The sequence below is a fragment of the Balearica regulorum genome, chromosome 4 (genome assembly GCF_011004875.1).
Source record: "Balearica regulorum gibbericeps isolate bBalReg1 chromosome 4, bBalReg1.pri, whole genome shotgun sequence".
In the NCBI taxonomy this organism is placed as follows: domain Eukaryota; kingdom Metazoa; phylum Chordata; class Aves; order Gruiformes; family Gruidae; genus Balearica; species Balearica regulorum.
Window position 1 is genome coordinate 74,964,975 of NC_046187.1, and position 26,169 is coordinate 74,991,143.

The following is a 26,169-nucleotide window of genomic DNA, read 5'->3' on the forward strand; positions in this document are numbered from 1 at the left end:
AAAGAAATTTCTTTCATTTTTGCTACGTTGAGATCAAGCAGGTTTATAACTGATCAGGAAATAGCTGCTGACTTACGTATTGTTACTTTTATTGCCCTTTTTGCTTAGTACCATTGCATTTGTGGAAATAATTTGCTCTTCTTAATGTTGCTCAGATTTAATAAAGCTGCATTTATGTAAAAGCACTTTTTCTATGTCTTCTAGTAGCTACTTCCTTTACCTGTGTATTTTCAGGTAGCAATTCTGCCTTTCACTCCTGTTTCTCAGTTTAAGTTCTTTAGATGCAATTTAAGGATTATGACTAAATGGCTCCCCCCTGTGCTCAGTCCTGATGCTTGCAGAGCACTTCATGGATGGATCGCATTTACAGCATTGCCTTTTTTGGAAAAATAATGTTTCTTTGAATTAGTAGTAACCTCTCCCTAAAGTTTTAGGTAATATATAAAATAATTTCGATATCTAGGTGTAGTAACTGCTCTGTTACTGACTAATTTGATAGTAAGCTTTTTCATTAAATGTCTAGCTTCTGTCTCCAACCTCAGTGTGGTAGCAGTAAGAAATATAATGTTGAAATGTAAGAATATATATAGTATACAGGGAAGAAACTCTAAGATACAATAGTTGATTTTGCTGTTCTTTGTGTATGTAGTGTTTGTATGTGTTGGTAACAATGACAGTAGCACTCTTTTGCAGTAAAATCATTGCTTGGCTTCTGAGAAATAGTTTGCACCAACTACTTTTAACTTAAGAGAAGTGAAATAATTACTGAATGTGTTCCAGTCATCTAGGATCATGGCAGAAAACTGACGATATAACACACTTCTTGATTTGAGTTTAGGGATTTTGCAGATCCATCCCAACATAAAATCAGGGTTTGGATTTACAACTCGAAAAACTAGGAAGTTTAAAATGCAAATCTCTAAGAGAACAGAGCTCTGTCACCCTGCCCTGAACGTTCTCTTTTGTTGTGTGCTCAGGTACATTTAATGGTTATTACATGCTTAGATGTCTTTGCAAGCTGACATCTAGACCCAAACAGAATCATGCTGAATTCAGTGGGACCATCTGAAGGCTTAGCAGTGGTCACTCCTTCTACAGTGGACTGTGAAACCTGAGCCAGTGTATCACAGGAGATTTTTGAGGAGAGGTGGATAAATGCAATGAGCTTTGGAGAGGGCTTAGTGCATTAATCAGAGAAACAAACAAAACAAAACAGGTTAAAACTGAGCGATACCATCTGGAATGAAATGTATTGGAAAGGATATTGTAAGCATTTATCTTACTATTTGTTATCCTTCGTAATTAAAGCAAGGATTAGAAGATAGTTCTTGCTTTGGATAAAAGTTTGGATGAAGCAGTCTGTATTGTAACAGCTGATGTGAAAACCGTAAAATTGTAACACCTCTGACTGCTTAGTTTGCATAGAGCAGACCTTCTGAGTACGTGTCAAAAGAGCAGAATAGCTTTTTTAGGCTGACAGATGTTAGAGTTGGCCTAAAATTTTGAGAGAGCGTTGCATGCCACTTTTGTCCAATATGGCATGCTCATGTAATAACCAGGTTTTAAACAAAGTACAGAGAAGTATGGTGCATCTCATTGCACTGACGTCTCACCCTGAATTTTGTTTAGAATCTGAAATTACATAACCATAAAATGTCTTTGAAAATTTGGTGTCAGTGTTCTCTTTCAGTAGCTTTTCCCTTTAATTAGTTAGCATTCTGCCTAGCCGTCGTGCTTGGCCTTGTGTAGTCCCAGAGTAGCTCAGAGAAGTGTTTCAAGCTTGTATTTATTGAACCCATGGTAATCAAGTGCTCTTAAGAAAAACTGAGGTCATCTTTAATTTTACAGATTTGAGAAAAAGCCTATGCAATTTAAACACAATACATTTTTTAAAGCAGCTATGCAGGTTTAGTGTCGGTGAATTTAACAGCCATCAGCAGTTCTAGCTGTGAAGCTCTTAGCTTCCACCCCTTGTTAAGGGTCATCTCCAGCTGCATCCACCCTTACAGTTTATCATGAGTCACATAATTCATTCCCACTAGAATGCATTTATGCAGCCATGTTCTGTTTGATTTGGATTTGTCTTAGTACTAGCTTTAGAGTTTTGTAAATACTCCTAAAATGAAAACTCAAACAAGGTTATTAAGATTGGACAGAAAATTTTAGCAAGGTTCACTTTGATTAAAATTTGCAAGTCCTTCAAAGGACATATAAATACACTAAGCTATACTTAAAACTCCAATTACCTATTTGCAAGAGCACAGAAATAGGCAGGGTATACGAGCTCCCACAAGCCTATATGGCATGTCTGCGCAGCCATGGGTGAGCCCTCCTGTGCCAGTTTTGATCTCGTTCTCACAGCAGACATAGTAGTGGAGATGCAGTGATGGTTCCCATCAAGAACATCTTGTTACTAGACCAACTTAAGATCATGCCACCATTTCCTCACTGTTTAATTCCCAAGTTAATTACTTAAAACTAAAAGAAATATCCCTTAGTTCTGCTCCTGAACTTTGATTTTGCTATACAGAGCAATAGATGGTTCTCAAGTAAGCCCAAGCATCTCCAAACAGAGGGAAGCAGGGCCACACTAAACCCAGTCAGTTGGCCAGTAAAATATGCTTGTTTTTTTTCTTATTACCTTGCTGCAAGCGTATGCGTGTTAATTGTTTAATATTTCCTATGATCTCATGTAAAAAAAATTCTCGTAGCTGACTTTCATCCAAACCTACTTGTTCATGAATTTGGTATTTCAAATCAGTCTTTCAGAGTAAGGATTCATTTACATAAGCTTCAGTTTGATGTGTAGGTTTCAAGTAGTTGACTTGGTGTCAAAATGTTGGGGTTTTCTTGTTCTTATGGTGAGAGATGGACTTAGTACAAAATGAGATTTTTATCATTCATCTTCACCACGGTTCCTGCTCTTTGTATGCTTACCTTCATGTACAGAAATGCTTCTGAGATCAGAAGCTATGTTTGAGACATCTGGTAAAAGATGAAGTATTAGGGTGGCTGGAAGCAGGATGTAGTAATTTATTTTTTTTCCGTACCATATCTCTTATTTAAATCGCCACTTTGTTTTTATGTTGTGGATATATTATGGTGTAAATTCTCGTAGTTCTCCACACACAGTGTCATCTACAATGCTAATCTGCACAATGCACAGCACAGCTTCTCTCCTGGGCACACAGCATTCTCAACCAAATTCATTTTCATGCCTTTTAATTGAATAATATACGAATTCTTTAGACCTTTATTTGAAAAGTCTCACAGGGAGGAGGAAGCTGAAGTAACAAAAATAAATAAAACATAGATCTACTGTGTTTTGGCAACTAAAGGGAAAAATGTTTGAAAATCCAAAAGCATTGATTTTTCTGAAAAATTCATGTAGGCTTTTATTTGTGTGAAAGTTGAAAACCACAAATATGAATTTGTTTAAGAATGTGCTGTAGATTCTGTCTCATGCAATTTCACAGTGAAATAAAAAGGCATAAAATGATCTGTCACTTTCATATGCACAGTTGTATCTTTTGATCATGTTACTGCACAGTATCTGAAACAACGCTTCGATTAAAAGACACTACTTACAAGAAACAAAAGGTTATTAAGTGCTGTGAAATAGCATTTTATGTTAGAAGCATCACATTTTGTGGTACTTTCCAATGAAAGGGAAGACAACTGTTACAGGTTAAATCAGCTGAATAGCCTTTGTTGTAATGGATGCTTCTTTTGAGTAAAAAAATAATGCCACAACGATTTTATTTCATTTATTTTTATTTCATCATTCTTGTTTTTAACTTTCCCTAGATGAGACAAGGGGCTTTCCTGGTCAACACAGCTCGAGGTGGGTTAGTAGACGAAAAAGCACTTGCACAGGCCCTGAAGGAAGGAAGGATACGAGGGGCAGCCTTAGATGTACATGAGTCAGAACCATTCAGGTGCTTTTCCTTTTCTTTTCTTTTTATTTTGTTCACTTTCTTATTTTTAAGTCTTAGTGCATGATACGATCAGCAGCAACAAGTAAATTGAGTTTTCCCTTCATTTGGTAGCTAAATACTCCTTAGTAAAGCAACATGAATCTGTGCAGCACTGGACTAATGCAAATGTAGATGGAGCTTGTGTATGTGGTCAGAAGTGAAAAAAGTGACATCCAAGATTTAATTCCTTTAAAAAAAACCCAAAACCATCCAGTAGGTTTATTTAGTAGAAGTAGCAGGGACTTGGGTTCAAATCCTGGCCATGGCTTTGAGGGGAGCGCTCCTTTATCATTGATGCAACTCTAGAGGCAACTACTGTTGATGTCTGAACAGACTTTTTCAGAAGGCAAAGGGTTGAGATTTGGTGTGAGAAATAACTACTTTATGACGGCATTCTGGAGGAAAAGACATACTTTTGTCCGGATTGCCTCTGCAGGAAAGCCATAAATGTAACATGTTGCAAAAAAAGTTAAGATAAGGAAGGTGGTCAGAGTGCAGGTTTTGTTTTGGTGTAGCCGTTATCAGGGGAGTGGTGACTCTGCTGTCCTTAGCAGAGTTGGTAGCACAAGCCTTAGTTTTTGAATGACACTGAGAAGTCCAGTGTTTTAGGCAGAAATGTACCGCTCCCCAAGTGGCATTGGTATTACGCTATCGGCACTCCTAATCAGGAACCAGCCTATTTGATGTGTCCTGGAGTCTTGAGTCTGACTTCTGAGTTAGACTTCTGAGAATAGACTGCTGTAACTTCGTGCTTGTATGTGACAAGCTTTTTTCAGTTGTTCAGTCTGGGCAGAGAGAAATGTTAATTTTAACTGGAACAACCCGCATAAGTTTTTTAAGAGGGACAGATTCAGGACTTGAAGGCAGGTTGTAAAGACTGGAGAGAGGATGGTCTCCCTTGTATCAGCTTGTAGGGGGCAATAGAAGCTTTAAAAAGCCAGAATTAGTATCCTTTTAGGTAGAATTTTTATATCTACTGAGACACAATGCCACATCGCAAATATTTAATTTTATTTATGCATACCCTGCATTCATTTATTTCCAAATGTAGTCATTACAATGCAGTAGTGCGGTACAAAGCCAGAGTGTAACAGCTCAAGAGACTTTCAGCTACATACATTCTTCCCAATTCAGATCTCAGATCTGCACAAGCAGACCGTTGCACCTATAGGAAGCCCCATTTACTGCATGGAGATGCCATCTGCAGAGATTCAGTTGCAGGATTACAGCCACAATTTCCTTTGGCTTCAGTGCTGCACATCTATCTGATCGCAGCATGCAACTCTGTATTCAAGAGTTTTGCCAGATATTCTGATGTTTATTGAGCTACAGATGAAATCTATCATGTTATGAATTTTGACCAACTCTGAAAGCACACTTTTGTCTTAAAATATTTGTTCTCCTGTTGTTATAATTGACTGTAAGATTATTAAAACTGGAAATAAATAGGAGGAGCAAGTTTCCATTATTTTCAGTTTCTTTATATCTGTGATAGCACTTTTACACAGATTCATTGCTTTCCTTGAAAATCAATCTGTAAATTTCCTTCTTTCTGTGGAATTTCTATAAAGGAACAAGAAAGAAAAAATAGTTTAAAAGAACAGAAAAAACAACCCTGAATTACCACCAAAAAAAAAAGTTGAGGCTGCTGACAGACACTCTTCTTATTTGGAAATAATTAAGATGTTTTTCTTCAAATGACTAAATGTCACATTGACAGTGACTCTTGAGAGAACACAGCTTTGTTGGCTAATGCAGTAAAACTGTGATGAAATGGACAAATAGAATGACATCCTGAATTGATTTGGGTCTTGCTTTATGCATTTCTGCACCAGAACTGGAGTGGCAGTGGCTGTAGTTAGCAGTAAGTGCATTGGACAGAAGCTAATGTTGCTACTATACTTAGGTTCTATGAGAGGTGATTGTTGCTTATTTATACCGTGAATTGTGTATTAAATTAATTGACAGATTTAAAAACAAACCCAACAAGGAATAGAAATGCAGTTCTTTTCTGTTGTAGAAATAAATCTGTGTATGTACAAATCCATCTGGATCCCCTCCCTTCTTCCCTCACCTCCCCCCCAATATTTTTTGTCATTTGATCTTGTTTTAAATCTTCATTTAGCTTTAGTCAGGGCCCCTTGAAGGATGCACCAAACCTGATCTGTACCCCACACGCAGCCTGGTATAGTGAACAAGCCTCAATTGAGATGCGGGAGGAAGCAGCACGAGAGATCCGAAGGGCGATCACAGGTACTAACTCACCTTACTAGCTCCTTCACTGCCTATTTCTTTTTAATAAACTTTTTCATTCTTCAGTCTTGAAAGATGCTGAAAAGAACCAACCTTAGATTTTGTTTACCACTTCTCGTATTTGGAACATAGAAACTAGTAAATACCCACTAAGTCTGTTCTCAGAACTGGAACAGATCATTTTGGAAGTTCATTGCAATTTTTTTTTTTTTTTTTTTTTTTTTTTACTTATAAATATTACCCATTTGATGGGTTTGACTGCAAGTCATCCAAATATTGCTGGCATCTTTCAGAGGTTTTCCTAGATGCCCCCTTATACCTGTCATGAGCAGTTCTATTGTTTTCTCTTTGGCTCCTTTGTATTTTCCAAACTTCATCCAAATTTGTCTTAGAGGACGGGCTGGAATTTCAGTGTCTTTAAGGCTGTAATGTTCAGCGATAAAGCATCCAGAGCTTCATGCTGTTCCTAGTAATGCTCATATCTCAACAACTCATTCTCTACATCAAAACAAAGTTTTCAGTATTTCATTGGGACGATACTCGTACTCTATTTTAGATGTTCCTCTCTTTAAAGCATTGCTAAAGAAGCCTGGCATTTTAAAGGGCAAAGTCTTTTTGTTGTATAACTACCATGTAATTGTAAACTGTTCACATAAGAGAAAACAGTTATGTCTTGAACATGCACTGCTAATAAATAAAATGAGAAGAGCGAGCCATTTGGCATTGTTTTGAATCCCTTGTAGCCTAAAATAAAAGGAAGGATTTTCATACTGGAAAATGATTCATTAAGCACTAATGTTCTCTCTTTAGTAGGACTTTGCTGTTTCCCCCTTGGCAATATAGACTGAATGCTCTGCAGACATGAAGGGCCATCTGTGTCACCTTGAGAGTAGTTCAGTGCCAACACATTGCTCTGCTGTACAAAAAGCACTAGCAGTAGCCTTTCCTAGAGAGGCTGGGCAATTTAGTTTCATTTATAGCCTGTGCAGAAAGATTATCCTCTGGATGGTGATTAAAGGCACCTCTTAAACTCCTGATCTGAATTGCCCTTTACAGGACTGTTTCTCTCTGGTTTAGAGGTATCCTGAAGAGTCTGACCATCTCGTTACTGGAATTGGTCCTTGTGCTTATACTCCAGAACTCTAACAGCACATTCATTAAGTTGTTGTATAACTATTACCTGCTCCCAAATAGCTCTGGGAGAAATTGCACCAACCAGCATACAATGCCTACTTGAGTGATGATTGATGTGCAAATAAGCATAAATAGGCCAAGATCTGAAAACTGAGTAAGAGTCAGCTGTATGGAGCTAGTTTTATGTTAAATATTGTGCAACAGCCCAAACATATGTGCCTGGGAAGACAGACCTGTATAAAGCGCGTGATTGTCCTATCAGCGATCTAAATCATTGATTTATATTGAAGCTGTCAGCACTTCAGTGTTTGCACATGGTTCGTGGTAAGATCAAACTGAGGCCAACATGCGGGAGGTGAGAATGACATTGAATTGCAGTGAAACAACTGTAGGAATGATACAGGAAGCGTGGGATAAAGCTGAATATGTGAAAGCCACAGGGGAACACAGAAGAGAGAGGGTGTAGAGAGAGAAACTAATTGGAAAAAGGTGTACAGTGAAGGAATGCAGGCTATGACTACCATCTGACAGTAAAGATGGTAAGTGGTTCTGCTGTTACCAAAAAGTCAATGACATTCTGATGTATAAAATAAAAATAATAAGCAGAGATTAAATATCTTTAAATATATTTTCGGACATGAAAACATTCAAAGAAGTAAGGAGGACCACTGAAAACAGTAATGGAAGAAATGGGAAGGCGAGCATGGCAAGTACCGTTTTGTAAGGGGAGACTAGTAGGACATGCCTACAGAAGTTAGCAAAATCAAGAATGAGAGGGGCAAGGAGTAAGACATGATTACAGTTTAAAAATACTTGAGAAGGATGAACATCAGAAGAAGAAAGATGCTGTTTAAATTGATGGACAGTTTTGCAAAAGTTTACATAGATGTGTATTGCAGCTAAATTTGGAAGATGGTTTCTAATCATGAGAACTGTAGGAACTCACTCATAACGGGGCATGTACCTCATCTTGTCCGATATTGAACTAAGAAGCCCTTTTGGCTTGTGCATAGGAGACACGGGAGGTTCTAGTGACATCAGCACAAGTCACAGAGTAACAAGTACTTGATGGTATCCACTAGACAAAGTGCAATTCTAAGAAAAGGCTTTTATACAGCCCCATTGTGGCCAGGCTGATTCCTTAATCAAATTTCCAGAAGGAAGTTGGAGACAAAAAGCCTGAATTCTTTAATGATGGAGCATGGTCAGTTTTTGAAAGCATTTCTAGACTGCTGTTGCCAGCTGTAGCAGAGGTAGACTTGAACTTACCTCTTTCTACCTCTGCGTGTGTGCAAATGCACAGTAGGATTAAACTTTAGAACGCGTACATTAAAACAGACATCAGAAAAAACACAGGCTCCAATTATCTCCTCTTGAAATAGGTGGAAATACCCTGTTGCCATGAAGAAAATGTGTGTCGTATCTGTTCGTGTCATGTTTTGCAGGGCTGGAGGTAGTTCTGCAGTAGACAGAGGCTTGTCCAGTATGTGCTGAATCAGGGAGCTTGACAGATTTTCCAGCATCTGTGTCTTAAAACTTAAGTTACACTTCAGAGGTTAAGCAAAAACATTGAAGAAGTGATGAAGGAAATTTTCTGGTGTATTTTCATTTTTTTTTAGGAATCAAAGAGATGACTGAGGATTAATACACTATAGTAAATAAATGTGAGGAGTAATTGAGATAAAGAAGGGGAAGATCAGGAGGCCAGGAAAAAAAGTGTCAGTCATATTCAGGTTTATGGCAAAATTCAATTCAAAATCCTACATTCTTCAGTGTGTTTTTATTGCTGTTACGCACGGAGTGAGAAGGAGGAAAGTGGAGTTGAAGACAGAGCAGGAGGCTACATTACTGAATCTGGGTGGCAGCCGTGCTCTACACTCAAGTTTTAGCTTCTTGAAAAGCATGGATCTTTTTGATTACAGTTTTATTGAGACCCTGTATACAAGAGACAGAGAAATAAAAATATGCAGAGCATTTTAACCATTATTAACTAAGTCTCATACAAAAGGGGAACAGTGAGGATCAAAAACAAGCTCTTAGTGTGATTTTATATATTGATTTTAATATGCAAATATTTATAACTTTTTAATATAGATTAAGAACATAAGGCATACGATTTTTATGGTTTTTTATTTCCTCTCCCTTGTTTTATCCTAGGTCGCATTCCAGACAGTCTGAAAAACTGTGTTAACAAAGATCATTTGACTGCAGCTACGCATTGGGCCAGCATGGATCCTGGCGTTGTTCATCCAGAGCTTAATGGTGCTGCATACAGGTAAGCGTGCTGCAGGTGTAAGAGAAATACGTTGTTAAGTCAGAGGTAGGTATTCAAGAATAAACAAACCTTCCTATTCATAAATGAAGTGGGTTTGGATTAGGCTACAGCTATATTGTTTTCATAATTGTTGTATTCGGGAGAATAATACTGTTTTGCTAGTTGAAGTCAGTCATGCAGTGCATGAGTACGTTTCCTTTTCTTATCTTTTTGGTGTGGTTAGTAATATCTGAACAATACACAGTTTTTAATGTAGTTTCACTGGTCATCTCCAGTGAGTGCAGTGGAAATTTATGTTCCTTTTGCTGTAGGTAATGATGCACCAGTAGGTTACAGAAAGACTTTCAATAATAAACTATTGTTATGTAGTCTTATGGCCTCCAGACACATGAGAGAACAAATAACTCAGTAGTGAATACAGTGGAATAGCCTGTGGTGACTATGAAAGTATGTTTAAAATAATAGTGTTTTCTAAATTACACGTTTAATTTTTAAGCAAAAGCATTTGCAAGACTTGATCTATGTATTCTCAATCAACTGGGAAAGCAGCTCTTAATAATTAAAAGGGGCATTTTTTTTACATCTAATATGTGCGTTCCTTAGTTACTTTGTTTGCTTGAGAGTCTTTCTCTGTCCCTTTATCCCTAGCAGCTGTTCTAGCAGCAGATTTTTCCTAGTAGCCAGCTTCACACAATTTTTATTTATGAAAAATGTCTGCAATTTTTTATCTTTCAGTGTGGTATTTACTCATACGTAGGATGAAAGTGGCTGAGAAAGCTACAAACAGCTGCTTCCCTCAACGCCTTGAGGGAATGGACAATGCAGTCCTTTCATTATTTTTTATACCTCTTTGTCCTAATCTTTCTGCTGTCCTTCTTCATACATCTTTCTTATCTTTGTCCTCCTTTAGGATGGCTTCCCTGTACTTTTCATAGATACAGGATTTTTTTTTTTGTTACCACATGTGAGAAACCAGCTGTATAATGCTGAGAAGTGAAGCAAAGCTCTCGTGTCCCAATGACTTCTAACAGTCTCAGCATAAAGTGATGGAGAGATGACAGGGGAATGTCACCACCCTCTGCCATAAGCTCCTTATCAGTAGCTGTAAGTGCACCAAAGGAAAAGAATAACTTTGATTTGATCAACACGCATATATCTCACATCACGTCAAGATGTTTATTTTTGGAAAAAAATACCTTTAGCCCTAAATATCTGAAGAAGGGTGTTTTTCTTTGCTTAAATGAAAAGTTTGAGCACATGTGTTCTCCACACAGTGTGTGGTTTCATTGACTTCAGTTTGGAGAACTCAGGGTAGAGCTGAATGCAATTGAGACTTAAAGGCAGGTGTTGCTGAACCGGGGGTAATAACTCCAACCCTGTGATGGCAGTTAGGAACAGGGTTGTGTGCCCAAATAAAATGCAGTTGTTTGTTCTCATTTTGGGGGTCGCAAGTCCAGCAGAAGCAGGCTTCACAGCTAGAAATGGATTTTAACTTCGGAATGTTTTGGGAGTTAATGATTTACAAGGTAAAGACCATATGTATTTAATTTAAGCAGGATAAACACAGAACTGAATGCTTTTCTTAGACATTGTTTCAGTCAGTGTTTTCAATAAAGAAAATTCATTGTACATAAATTCTGACTTCACTTTTTTTTTCAAATGCAAAATAAAATCATTTGGGGAATTTTGAGCGAAAAGTTAAGAGTCATACAACAAATATTAAAAGCCTCTTTTTGGAGGCGTGCTAGAATAGTATTTGAGCGTGGGTGAAGGCAGTTATTATTTTGTGCAGTATAAAATATGCAGAACTTGAAGCTCAGGCTTTATGAAGAAATTGGTTTCAGTAGCAGTGTTTGCTGATGCTTAATTCCTACCTGGATTAAGTACAGAATTTGAATTGATTTTTCGAAACAATTTTTTCTGTCTTTTCTTTGCAATCCAAGATTATGTTCAGCTAGCTGGGTTCTGGAGTCTTTCACGGGCAGTATGATGTTTCAGATGTGCTAATAACTGTATCATAGTCATGTAATTGCATTAGAAGATAAGACCTGGGACAATAATTTATATGTTAAAAAATGCAAATAGCTCCTTCGGTGAACTAAAACTAATGAGGCTATTTTATTCTGGATATATCATTTACTTGTATTTTGATGTAGGCCAGAACTCTTAAATTATCAGATATTATCACTAGCAAAGAACGTTGAGCATTCATCAGCAGAATATAACCTAGATCTTCTGAATTTCATTGTATTCTGTGGAAACCCAAACCATTTACTATGTGAAATGCAAGACGCCCTATCAACACAAAAGGTCAAACAAACCAGACCTATCCCATGAGTAACAATGATATTCCTGAGAAGGAACTATTTGTAGTAGTCTCGGTGAAACAGCATAATATATCCTGGTTTTGTGTTATTACTGCATATCTGTTACTGAGCTGCGTGTTAAATAACCCTCTGCTATTTCCTATGTCACAGAGCAGGCAGGTTATAGGCAAAGTGAAATTCGACAGCCAGTAAACAGTAATTGTGCAATTTAAAGACATGTTGACATGTCTTTCTGCATTCTGCCAGGTAGAAGATGAGAATATCCAGGTACCAAAGAGGTACTTGGATGAGAATAGTTAGATGTTGGTAATTCAGGAGTTATTTCATGTTGAGGTATTTCACTGGTGATTTTCATACTCTGTAATAAAGATAAAAGCACGCACTTAAATTTTTAAGCTCTTTTGGGACAGACTTGGTTTCTTGAACAGAGCTTAATATAGTGAGTTCAAGGTGCTTATGTAGTTTAAAAAAATACAAGCAATTAACGTAGAAATTAAAGTTGACTTTTAATTAAGGAGGCTATTGTATTTTTCGTCATAAATTAAGACTATGTGGGGGAAGGGGAAAGAAGAGTATGAAGTAGCAGAGGTGTAACTGATCTCTTGCTTCTGCTTTTGCAAAAATTTAATTCAGCGGACATTTTACCTGGGAAACGTTTCAACTTATTGCTGCCAGAGGAGGAAGATTGGGAGCAACTTTATGAAGTGCTGGAGGGAATGTATTTGCTGGTTAAGAATAGAAAAGCAATAAATACCAACATAAGGGAAGGTTATGTAGGATAGAAATGCCCATGTGTAGAGGCTGTTGAGTTTATGTGCCTTCCTTTCAGAGATACGATTTGAACACTGATGATTGAATTAAAAATGGACAAAAATTACGAAAAGAGCATGGCAAGATAGGATTAGGAGTTGTCAAGCAAAATACAGTTTCTGTATTTATATTATTTGTATTTTGGCTGCCACTGCGTAGCTTTAGGATAAGAAAAACAAGTGTAGGGCTTTTGGATGTTGCTAAAAATCTGTAGGAAGCCTGTGTCTGAGGAGAGGTGCTGGCAGGTAGAGTCCCAATTATTGTAACTCAGTGTCCAAGGGGAGTATTTTTATATACAAAAAGTGTATCTGGAGTCAAAGCAGACTCACAGATGTGTAGTTTGAACTGCTTAATGTGCTCGTTAGGTAACTGTTAATGCTCCTGATTGAGCACCGTCCGTTTTCACGGGAGGAGGCTCTGACTTTCCTTCCTGAGGAAAACGCAGTTGCAGAATTTGCTCTCTCCTCGATTTCTCCCAGCTCTGGTGTGTTGATGCTTGGGGGATGTGTTGTTAGAAAGTAGAGATTCTGTGTTCGAAATGGTTGCTGTGTTTGGCTTTTAAATGGAAGTTTTTGTCATGTCATGTTGTGTTTTTTAGCAAAGCACCTAGAATAACAGATAAGCGGTTTCAAAATTAAATTTGAATACATAAACCAATACCCAGTCTGACAGTTTTCATAGAAATTGAAGCAAATTTGATTAATAAGATTCAAATTGATGTACTGAAACAAGCAACTAATTCCATTAGCAACTGCAAATTAATTCTAATGAACCTCTCTGGAGAAGGAATTAGCATAGGAAGCCCTGTAAATATGTGTACAGTGGGGACAAAGTTCTGGCCCACAGGTGGTGTGATCTGTCACATACCGGTCATCCATCCCAGATTACAGTCAGTGGTATGGTCTGTAGGAATCTTTCCCATGTATGATATCTTCGTTGTCCCTGTGCCATGTCGGATAGCCATGCTGAGCCCCTCTGGCATTGTGTTTGCAAAAAGCAGTTCCTATGATGTTTCTGTGGTGGACGAAAAAAGAACAAGTAAATGTACTTTCATCCAGCTTTTTTCCTCCTCTGCATTTTGCGTGAGTTCTGCACTAATTTTCTATCAGTTTGAGGGAACTTAGGGTGAGCCCCAGAAACATGCATTACTTTAGAAAAGATGCTACTGAAAGGGGGTGAAATTCCCTGATGCATTCAGCATTGAAAAAAATTTTTCTTATTCATGCATAAGAAAAAAAATCAACGGCAAATTAATGTGATACTTGAAAAAAGCTTGACTAGACAACAAGTGCCTTTTCTCCCATTTAGTTCTAAGTAAATACTAGGGTAGCAAATGCCACAGTGAGTAAGTGGTGGGGTTTGTGTGTTTAGGCTTTTGAATGGATAACACTCTTACTAGGATGCTTGGGTGAGCAGAATATAGCTGGAGAGAATGAGGGCCGAGTGTGCAGCCACGTGATGAGGGAAGCAAAGGGGCAGTACAAGTGGCCAGCATGAGATAACTTGCAAATTGGTATTGAAGTACTTGGCTAAAGAGAAAAAAATATATTTGTAAAAAGCATTCATGTATAGCTGTTGTTTATATACAGCACTGAAATGCCTGTCTTCATCAATTACATCTGAACTCCGGGACTCAACAGGAGATTTGGAAAAAAATTTTTTTAGCCTGATAATATCAGAGCTGTCATAAAATCAAGCTGAATCAGAGGGTGATTTTTCTGTTGAATTCCTAAAATATTTAGGCCTTGGTGTTCATCCAGAACAAGTAACAAATCTTTAAAACCATCCATAGTGTTTTGTGTTTGCATCTCTCCTTCTTGCAGTCTGCCTAAAGCTCTTGTCCTCTGTATAACTAGTAGTGGTTCTCTTTTCAGACAGCACAGTGGCAAGTTTGATGCTGAAAAAGTTACTCAGGTGTAATAGGCTTCAATTTGTTATCTTAAGAGTGTTTGGGCATGATTTCTCTTTTGGAGGGCTATCCAAAAGCTACGGCTGCAAGATTACTTTAAAGAAATATTTTTTTCAAACTGCAAAAGTGAAATTTTAAAATTTCTACACTAGAATGAAAGAGAAAAAAAATTGCTGAAGGTCAACTTGAGGAAAAGTCATAGGGGACAGATAGATATTGAATGGACCTAGCCTGAATTACTTCTTGTTGAGGCGCACTTTGAGAGGAGCAATACTTCCATTGCTGTGCTCTCAATCATACTGTTTAACCTGACATCTGAAGAAACCATCTTGGAAACCTTTATTTCTCATTTGGGTAAAATACAGCACCTTTTGCTTTATTTAGCAGCATCTGCTTATGGTATCTCATCTGGAGCTGAAGCAACTGTCTTTCTCACTGGTCTGAAAACTAAAAAAGCTTCTCTGTAGCTGCAGAAGGAGGCAGGGTGGGCTCTCCGGTCAGTCATCTCGTGGTTTTAATGTATGTTCTTGTTTTCTTCTCTCAGCAGGTATCCCCCAGGCGTTGTAAGCGTGGCTTCAACTGGCATACCTGCCGCAGTAGAAGGAATAGTCCCCAACCCTATGTCTTTATCACACGGCCTCCCTGCTGTAGCCCACCCGCCCCATGCTCCTTCCCCCGGCCAAACTGTCAAACCAGAAGCTGATAGAGACCACCCAAGCGACCAATTGTAGCCTACGAAAACAGCATTCCCAACATCGGAGATTTCACCTTCAGCGTGTGGAAAACAAACAAAACAAAACCCTGGATTTTGATTAAAGGCAAAACCATGAACTTACAGGAGGAGACGATTTTTGTTTTAGAAACTGGTCCAATATACAGTATAAAAGGAAAAGGTGGGAGACAAAAAGAAGATTTGGAAACATTTTTTCCTCCGTATAAATTGTAGTTTGTCCCTGTCCAGTGGACTGATTTCACTGTTTCTGTGTCCTATGGGTTCTTTGTTAAGCAAGAGAAGTTAGTAGTTAATTATATCATGAATGTACTTGTCTGTGTACAGTTTTTAGAACATTAAAAAGGGTTTGTTTGCTTAGCTGTCAACAAGGAAAAACATAAGGGAGGCATTCAACAAACCAATTTTGAGATTAAAAATCCTTTCTTTTATATTTTAAAACATGCCCAAAAATGAGGCAGTTGGCAAACTTCTCAGGACAATGAATTTTTCCCATTTTTCTTTCTACGCCACACAGTGCATTGTTTTTTCTACCTGCTTGTCTTATTTTTTAGAATAATTTAGTAAACAAAAGAAAAACAGTTTCTCCTAATTTTGGCATGAATTCCCTTATTTCAAAATGAAGACAACCTTGCAAAGAGATTTTGAGGAAGAAAAAAAAAAGGTTTTGTATAAACGAGCATTGTGCTTTTTGTCACCAGTTAAAGTATATATTATTGGTGGTATGCGAAAAAGGCACTAGACTACTGAAAAGTAGCAGCATTTCATTGCCTACATTGATTCCTTCCTGGTAATGTGGTAGGCTAGCAATATTTTTGGTTAAAATCATGTTTGTGACTGTAACCATTTGTATGAATTATTTTAAAGAAATAAAAATCCCAGACAAATATCATATGTGTAAAAATTTTTATTTCTAGTAACTGTTTATTCAACTTTTATTAGGTTTCTTAGCTGTAATTTTTAAACAGATGCTGTCAAGTATTTCATTTCTAGCTTTACTTTGCTCTCTGTTGTTTGTAATACTGTCTTGGAAGCTTGAAAAATAAAAAAAAAAAATTCTTTCCATACCATTTTTCCCTTTACATTTCGTAAATGTTGATCTTTTTTTCCTGTGTTTCTAATGGAGTTTGAAATTAAGATGGATTTTGATTTGTACACCGGCATCATCAGCTACAATATGGTAACAGCATTTATGCCACCACTGTGGGCAGAGCAGAGGAGGTACAACAGCAACACAACAATAATAATAATAATAATAAACGTCTTTTGCCGAAGTCCAACATGAGAAGTGTCCATTGTTTTCTTTGCTTTTGTGATGACGGAAGCGTGCAGCAGGACGTAATTGTATTTGCTATGTCGAAGGAGTTTGTTTCTTTGAACACAGGCAGAAGTGTTTTCAAGGCAGGTTGGATTTCAGCTGGAAGCTGGTTTGGCCTTTCCTGTGCTCCTGGATAAGACGTCCTTCAGCCCTACGCAGTTTAAAAAAGCAAGACACAAGTTTAGCTGCTGCAAGACGGAAATCCAGGATGGGTAAAAGTCAACCTGGACATAAACCTCCTTGGTAGTCTCTTGTCTGTTTGTTCACTATTAATCTTACTAACTGTGCACCTAACGTTAGCTATTTTTGGGGGATCCCTGAAAAGTTACCGTCCCCTCTGCAGATCTGTAGAGCGGCCTCTGCTTCTCTTAGGAAAGTGTTAGGAGGCTGGAAATCAAGAAAGACTGGAACTTGTGGGTCTGTACCCAAGGAGCACTATATAAAGTGAAATTTTGTCTCCATGGAAGAGCAGAAGGTTTTTGCCTTGAATGTTTAGAGCCAAAAATGTCATCCATCACAATTTATTTGATGGTAAAACCATTCCTATTCCCTCCATGAAACAAAGCAGCCCTAAAGCTGCAAGTTATACCAAAAAAGACACTTCTAGTCAGCTTTGTGGCCAAAAACTTGCAAAAAAAAATCAACTACGGTCTCCTGCAGTTGAAGTAGGATTTCATTTTTCATTGGTAATTTGTGTTTTAAGATGCTTTTTTCTCAGGCTGAAGATGCTTCTTTAACATCCGTAAAACAAACATTTAACATCTGGCTGCTGAGAATTGCTGACACTCTAATTTGCAACCAGATTTCCCCAGGAAAACCAAGAGGGTTTGTTGGGTGTTTTTTTTTTTTCTCTTGCTTCAGTTTGGACATGGCTTCTGTAAGTAAGCTTTGTTTCCAGTGAATCAATAAATGGAAGAACTAGAAACGAAGGCACCGGTATAGATTGCGTGCACTTCTCAGGCTCAGTTCTGAAGCTTGCTGTCCCTCGTGTGTATTTTTGAACCATCATCCATGCTTGCTCCAGCACAAACTTTTTCAGGATTTGAGCCTGAAACACTGCACTGATGGGTGCAATAGGGCGTTGCCGCTGTGGGGGTAACGTGTTCTGTGTTTTTTATGCAAGCGCTTGAAATATATCTATCTGCTGGAGAGTAATCCAGTTTCCTGCTTCTGTTGGAGCAGGAAGGAAAAGCCATCCAGCGATGACAAGACCAATGGATACAGACTTCTGGGTTATGGTCTGAAAAGCTGAATTAAAAAATAAAATTAAAAAAAGACTTGGAGTAAATGACTCATTGGGGAAGTATGCCATAATAAACAAAGGCTCGTATTGCCAGACTAACCTTATATCTTTTATGACTGCTCTTGTTGGGTAGTGGAAATGTGATTAGATTTTCTCCATCTGGTAAAGAATGTGCTAAATAAAGTTCAGGCAGAAGAAGATGCAGTTAGTGGGAAAATATAAAGCGGAGGAGGCAACGGCAGAAGATGGCCACAGGAGACGGCCTGAGGCAGTGCTGAAAGGTGGAAGCAGAGGTGATCCAAGTGCCTGCCTCAGTCAGGGGTGTGGTGGTGGTATCTGAATTAAGGATCTTGGCCAAGAAAGAGGCCAACCATACTGAAACTGCTGCTGGCTCAAAGATCATGGGCATCACCTGTCCACGGGAGGCTCTGGAGCCTGTACAAGAACTGGACAGTATCAAAGGATGGGCTGTTAGAAGGAGAAAGATACCGGTTGTGCAAATGCAAAGTTGGTAGTTGCAAGTCAAAACAAAAACTTGCCAAAAAAGGGAGCCATGAGCGGTTTCCCGTGGTAGGAGTGATTGACAGTCCCTGTGGGGCAGCTGTGGAAAAGAGCTGGGTGACGGCAGATGTATCTGGCACAGTAAGTTTTGGTAGGGATGGGAATGGATCAGAGATGCTGTGAGTTCGATGTAGTTTTGGTCTTGCATTTTCATAAAAGGTGAGCTCGAGCTGAAGTTGTAGCAAAGACCATCTCTCTGAACGACTGAAGGTGTGGAGGGCTTGTCGTGTGAGAGGAAATTAGAGTAACTTGGCTTTTTCAGCTTAAAGTGAAGGCTGAGTTGGGGAAATGACTATAAATAGTGAATGCTGAGGAGGAAGGAGAAAAGTTAAAGAAATGCTGGTATATGAACAGATGAGCATAAATGGGGTTTAGAAAAACATCTGTGTCAGCAGGGAGATCCTGGGACAGGTTTCCAGTTGGGGTGACCGGGAGTCAGTCCTGAAGTCCCTGCAGCTTGGGTTGGGTTTTTTGTTTTGGTTTTGTGTTTGGGGGTTTGTTGGGTTTGGTTTTTATTAATAACTTTGGTTTTACAGTCCGAAGTGTGAGAACATTGTTTAAAGGTCATCTAAGGTTGCTACCAAACTGACAACTAGAGGCCTTTTCCATTCAGGGTAAACCACTTCAGCTTCCTTTATAACAAGCCTCAAGGCTTTTTCCTTTGGTATGTTTTTTTGAGAGAATGCCTTGTTTTCTTGTCCAGCCTTCCACCTCAAATGATTTGAGGCTGGCTTTCCAAATGACTGTGACTGCTGTAGTTTGGCTGTTACCAGCTTACTCCTTGCCTCAGACCGAAGGGTTTTCTTCTCCTCTTGTTTAATCTCAGTGGATGCATCAATAATGTCAGTTGTTCTGCGTGAAGCAGAAGGCAGCACTGCCGGTATTTCAGTTCACTCCAACCTTTCTACCTTTTGTAAATTGAAAAGTAAAAAAAAGGGAAAAGAGGAAAAAAAAAAAACCCAAACCAGTCATTGATTTTAAGGGCAGAGAGTAATATTAGATCATTTTATCTGACCACTTAGTAAAGCTGGTAAATGTAATATGCTTCTTCATTAAACCCATCACTTGACTTAAGTAAATCTTTCAGAAAGATTTCTAGTCTTTATATTAAAATGTCAAATGATGGGGGATTTGCTATTTCCTTTAATAGTTTGTTTAAATGGGGGATAACCGTCACTATAAATTTTAAACTGCTTTATTTAATTTGGCTTTCCCTGTCTGTAAATTCCAGCTATTGTTTCATGTTGAACATGAGGTCATGTAGGCTGACTTGAATTTAGTGAGCATGTCACATTTTAGCCAATTTGCCTTTGTACTGAGGTCAGTGACACATCTTCCAGGAAGACCAAACCGTGTTATTCATCTGTTTTCTTTTCCAGTTTCTGTCATTATATTGTACATCCTTTCCTTTGTGGCTCTGTATTTTTGTCCTTTGGAATGACGTAGTCCAATATGGTTATCTTCTGCAGATGAAATTACAGGATTTGTGATGTTCTCTGAGACTTTCAGCTATTGTCTTCTTGCCTCCATTGACTTTCTGATTTCCTTGGTAAACTATTTTCCCGCAGTCACGAGAACTTGAAGAACTTGATTAATCCTCATCTTAGTCTTCAAATTGCATTTGCCTAGGTAGAGCTGAGCTCCTCATTAGTAGCAAAAGCTCCACGTTGAGTAGATGTTCATAGTCCAAGTGCTCACTTTCGTCCCGCCCTCTGCACCCATGGTGTGTCTGCCTCTTGCAGAACGTGCCTTATCTGCACTCTCCTTGGCTACCTCACTAAACCCATATCCAATACTCTATTTGGAGCTGTTGGAGCGAGTCCAGAGGAGGCCACGAAGCTGATCAGAGGGATGGAGCACCTCTCCTATGAGGACAGGCTGAGAGAGTTGGGATTGTTCAGCCTGGAGAAGAGAAGGCTCCAGGGAGATCTAATTGCGGCTTACCAGTTTCTGAAGGGGCCTACAGGAAAGATGGTGAGGGACTGTTTATCAGGGAGTGTAGTGACAGGACAAGGGGTAATGGGTTCAAGCTGAAGGAAGGTAGATTTAGGTTAGATGTTAGAAGGAAATTCTTCCCTGTGAGGGTGGTGAGGTACTGGGACAGGTTGCCCAGAGAGGTTTTGGATGCCCCATCCCTGGCAGTGTTCAAGGCCAGGTTGGATGGGGCTTTGGGCAACGTGGTCTAGTGGAGGGTGTCCCTGCCCATGGCAGGGGGGTTGGAACTAGATGGGCTTTGAGGTCCCTTCCAACCCAAACCGTTCTGTGATTCTATGATTCTATTTTTTTATGTCCACTTTTGGGCTTGGGATTGCCCAGTTGGTCTTTTTTTATGCAGTTCCTCATCTGGAGTTTCCTTGCTACATTTTCTGTACTACAGAAACAATTACAGCTCTTCAAATCTACTCTCAGCACTTTTCTTTGCCTTTACATTTCTGCTCAGAGCTATAACAGAGTTTTTTCTTGAAGGAGCATTGTTTGTTTTGGGAGGGGTTGTGACACTCTGTCAAGGCCGCCATAAACAGACTAATGTTTGTCCTTGGGATGATTAGAGGCATTTGAGACATTTCTAAGATGATGTAGATCATTCTCTGAGCATGCCAATCCTTTGAAGACATTTGTTACTTGCACAGTCTTTAACTACATCTCTATCTCCCTTCTTTCATGTGCTGCCTAAAATGGATAAGTGGTTGCTGGTTGGAAGTGTTCATGATCTGCTCAAGAAAAGTCAGGATGTTTTAAAAAAACACATTTAAATACTTGAATATATTTGAGTTGCAAAGATTTAAAGTAATACAAAGCAGCAAAACTATTAAAGTAGTGAAGTATAAAGTAGTGTAGTGACAGGACAAGGGGTAATGGGTTTAAGCTAAAAGAGATTTAGATCTGATGTTAGAAAGAAATTCTTTACTGTTAGAGTGGTGAGGCACTGGCAGAGGTTGCCCAGAGAAGCTGTGGCTGCCCCTGGCTCCCTGGCAGTGTTCAAGGCCAGGTTGGATGGGGCTTTGGGCAACCTGGTCTAATGGAGGGTGTCCCTGCCCATGGCAGGGGGGTTGGAACTGGGTGATCTTTGAGGTCTCTTCCAACCCAAACCATTCTGTGATTCTATGATTCTATTAACTTAAATTGCCACAGGAGCCTTTTTACATATCAAATGTGATGTACTAGAGGTAGACAATTATGTGCCAATGTGAGTGCTATTTCTTCATCTGCGCTGTAAAAGCAGAGTCCTTGTATAGTTTGGGAAAAGCTTATGGTCCTCCCTGGATGAACTCTAGGAGTTAGGGCAGCAAATCAACAGCTAAAAATAAATCTACTGAGGAGCTGACACCTCAGACTTGTGTTTCCAAACCCCTCCAGCTTTTTTCAAAATGTCCCGCCTGATGCAATGCATTGAATTCCCAAAGCAGTTGCCTCCAACACAGCTGTCGGCTTCGCAGCATCTTCCCCTTCCCGGGAACTCAGCAAGCAGCAGTATTTGCTCTCCAGCACACCTAAAAGCAGCAGAATAAATCTCATTTAACTCTCTGTTGCTGTTTAGTAGGATTTTGGTTAAGCCCTCGTGTAAAGTTAAATCTGTTCTTAAACCACAACAGGAAGAGAATCTGCTTTTGGTGATTTCCAGCAACATATTTGCTGTTACCAGCACCATTGTTTTTCATATGGAAATGGAGACAGGGGACTTCCAACTTCTGTTTGCTATTGTTTTTTGGTGTTTTGCTGTTTGCTTGCCAAAGGCCTAGTGTGTGTGAAATGTGTTTATCATGTTATGAAGTTATGGCGATAGATTTATCTTTGTCTGTAAGTTATAGCCATTTGTAATTAGCTCCAAGGGCCAGCACTTTCCATTCCAAGCATGAAGTGGAAAGCCTGTCCTTTGAAATGGATTGCTGAAACTGGAAGTTTTCAAGAACTGAAATTCTGAACGGTCCTTTCCCTTTCCCTTTCCCCTTCCCCTTCCCTCTTTCCCTTTCCCTTTCCCTCCCGCAGACCAGCCATTTTAAGCACAGGATACAGCCCTCATATTGCAAGAAGCGCAGGGAAGAGAAAATCTCCACTGTGACTCAGCGCTCACTTTCAGAGGTTTTCAGCCTCTAAATCCAAGGAAAAAGGCACAGTTTTGCATCATGTAACTAGTAGCTGAGATCTGATCCCATTTGACAGAAAAAGAAAAGTCCCAAGTCTGTTGAAAGAGCAATATTAAAGCATGACCCCCTTGGATTGCAGCATGCATCCCTCTTGAGTTTTCATACGCATCCCAGAACAAAACGTGTCATTCCAGTGAATGTCTTTCCCAATGACACAGGCTCTGGGACCGAACCTCACCATTTGGAGAACTCTGCTCATGTGTTATGTCCGATGCTGCTGGAAGTAGCAGATTTTGCTGTGATTCCCAAAGTATTTTAGTTTTCATCTGCAATTAATTGTCAGTGGAGCTGCCAGTGACTCCCAGCAGTTCGTGATGTACTTGTGAAAGACAGCCGAGTTCAGATCTAAGCAGACGCCACAGGTTTTCCTTCGAAAAGGCTGTTGACTCACCATTAAATGGTGGCTGTTCATAGATCTAGATTCATCTGTCTGGGCTCCCTCTTCTGCTTGTCTTCGGTGACCTAAATGAAAGCTGAAAAGGGATAGCTCTTCGTGTATATGTCTTTCCAATTAAGTGCCTGAAGTTACAGTAGAATAAACCAGGGACCAGTCTCTGCAGATCTGAGTGTGTCTGGTGTAATCTTCTCATGGCAATGAATCTAAATTTCTAGTTTCAAAGTGGCATCATAACTTAGGAACTGCACACTATAGAAATGAAATGCAACCCAGAAGAGGATCCTCAGTGTACTGCTTCCTACCCCATCTCCCTCCAGATACCTGCAGCCCACTGAAAATCTGTCCCCAGGAGACACGGGAGGGTGAAACTTCTCCAACCTATGGTGCTGTTTTTGAAAAACAAGCTGAACTGCTTTTGATAATCCGCATCTCATAATTCACCCTGATATTTTTTATTGTGAGGTTTAAAACTACAAATGCTGGAAACACTCAAACAGATGCTTAATCTCAGGCTCAATCAGCCTCTGAAATCCCTTTGGGGAGGTAGATTCCTGGGCAGAAAGGCTGATGTTTTGCTGTTTGTGATATGTTAAATTTTTTAAATTATTTTTTAGTATGTTCATTTCAGGGATCTGGACTTTCAGAAACGCAGTGTCTGCCCAGCCCAGGGAGGGGAAGTTTGCCAGCTGCAGCCTTCGCCTGGTTGAACGTGTCAGGGGATAGAAATTGCGGTCTGACCCTCATGGTAAGTTAAATATATGATCGTGTAATGGAAGAATGCAATGTAATAATGTGCTTTCCCATCTGACAAGCCTGAGCTTGTGGAGGTGCTGAGTGGCAGCTGCCGTGGTACCAACCCAAACCTGGAGCTTCAGGGAGACAAATGATCTAAGCTTGTTTCATGCCAACCTCTGCATTTTACAGTAGGAAGAAAGTCAAACGCTGAAGTGTTGTTTTCCCAAATTCCCTTCCCAGAAATCCCTTGCTGCTCACTGTTTCAAGCCGGGGCCGTATCCTGGCTCTGGAGCACCCGGGCTGTGATACATGAGCTTTTCATTATTCCTTTGCTAAATTTAAGAACTACAGGTGATCTGGTCTGCGATTGTTTCATATGCTATATTTTTTTTTTTGTAATTGCTACTGTCCTTTTGCTATTTTCCTCCAAGATCTGGGAGCTGATGGGCACTGTGGGTGACAAAAGCTCCAAAATACCGACGATTTCTCTGCAATAACCACCAGGTGGCAAAACAGACACTTTGTGCATTGAAACTACATAGTGAAACCCCCACTAAAACAACGTGCCTGGGCTTTCCCTGCAAATGTTTTAAGCCGCCTCTATAAATACTATTTATTTTATAAGCTATTATGGCATATTTAGATACTGCACATGGAGAATCTTCACTTTAAAAGTCTGTAAATGCTCCTATTCTTCATTCTGTAGCGGTCGTTCAGGGCTTAAGCCAGCCTGGATCATTTCAGCAGCAGAATTTGCCGTCGTATCACAGTGTTTGAAGAGGATAACATATTGAACAGCCCGGTGAGACTGTTAATAAAGCCGTGTCAGTCCTGGCTCACCTGCGAATCACAGTTCAGGTGTTGTTTCCCTTCTTCAATTACAGACGGCTCAAAGACCTGGGACCTGTTCAGGACAGAGGCTCTGTAAATGCTTTTGTGTATTTATAAACATGTAAATGAATATTTGAAGGTAGTACCTGCTCTAAATATTTTAAATGCACGAGTATGAAGGCACACTAAAAAAAACAGAGGGGAAACATAGACATCCCAGGCATTTGCTAAAGCCTGGGCAAAGATGACGCTGTTTGTTATTCTGACTCTATGAGATTTTGACCTCTGTGGAATATGTCCTTGTCCCTTTGCCTACTGGAGAAGTCTCAAGTTACAGATTTCCATCATGGTCTGTTTTCTTGTTTTCTCAATAGCTTTCAGGGGCCCTCACAGGGAAGTTTCCAGTTCCCTCTCTATGGTGACAGCAGCACTCTTGGCTGGCTCCTTTCAGACAACTTTCACGCATCCAAGCCCTTGTTGTCCTGTTCCCTAACAACACTGCTTGCAGCCGTGCACCTCACTGCTCTGCTGATCGTACCTCTTCTGGGTAGCGGTACCACTTCTTCATAGATGCTGGGTGGTGAAACAGAACTGCACACCTGGGTCCTGCGATGGCCTTCGGTGGCACGTTCACTCCTTCTCCCTCGGCAAAGGTTTTGCTCTGAAGAGCCGAGAACTTGTTTTGCCCCAAAATGATGATCTGAAATACCATGTTTTGGAATGTGGTGGGAAACTCTTGTTCTGGAATGATGAGAAATATGGGCAGAATTAGATTTCCTCCGCTTCTCTGGTAGACTGGACATTAAAGTCTATGTGTTAAAATCGGGCTCAATAACAATGGCAATAGGTCAGGTCTATGCAGAAACAGTGGATGTGAAGTGGATTTTTGACCAGTCATTTGTTAATTGAGCACTGGTCTTCTGAATGGAAGGTGATATATAATGCTATGGAAAATACAGCCCAATGCTTGTCAAGGATCACAATGTTCATGTGGCCACACTGAGGTTCCACAAAATATCAGAAGTCTGGATTTTGCTAGCTTTTGTGTGCTTGCCTTCTGAGTCTTAGTGCTGATATTCTAATATTTGTATTCATAATTTCATTTTTAGTTCTTGTGGCTTCGAGCAGTTCTGGCTGTTTCAATGGTGTGCTGAAGGTGATCTGGTGAAGGGGAGTCTCCCATTGCAGCTGTCTGGAGGCAGGAGACTTCATTGTAGGTGGGAGCATAGCTGGAGGTCTGGAAAGTGCTGCTGGGCACTACCCTGATTTCTGAACGAGCACAGGGTGCTCCGAGCTCAGTGGAAGCTGCCCACCGCCGTCCCTTGCTGCCAGGTCGTGTTTCCACGTGCTGCAGCAGAGAGCTGCGGTTGCAGTGCCCGAGTCGGGCACTTGCCATAGACAATCTGAAGATGACTCACTGCTTGATAAGAAAAAACAAATATCCCCAGGCCTTTCTTGTGACATGACAGTTTTCAGCTGAAAAAGCTGACTTCCTGGGATGTCCTTCAGTTTGCAATAATTTGC

At 39.7% G+C, this 26,169-nt stretch overlaps 1 protein-coding gene across 20 annotated transcripts in view; it reads left to right on the plus strand.

Moving 5' to 3' along the window:
* Positions 1–16,695, plus strand: part of CTBP1 (C-terminal binding protein 1) — a 248,970-nt gene extending 232,275 nt beyond the window's left edge. For 16 of the 20 annotated variants that reach the window (XM_075752700.1, XM_075752710.1, XM_075752714.1 and 13 more), the window contains 4 exons: positions 3,808–3,938; positions 6,103–6,230; positions 9,522–9,639; positions 15,230–16,695. In XM_075752700.1, the coding sequence (XP_075608815.1) occupies positions 3,808–3,938; positions 6,103–6,230; positions 9,522–9,639; positions 15,230–15,416 (564 nt within the window). In that variant the 3' untranslated portion in view covers positions 15,417–16,695. The remainder of the gene's footprint in view (positions 1–3,807; positions 3,939–6,102; positions 6,231–9,521; positions 9,640–15,229) is intronic. The other 4 variants (XM_075752702.1, XM_075752699.1, XM_075752718.1 and 1 more) reach the window with 1 other exon arrangement.
* The last annotated feature ends 9,474 nt before the right edge of the window (positions 16,696–26,169 follow it).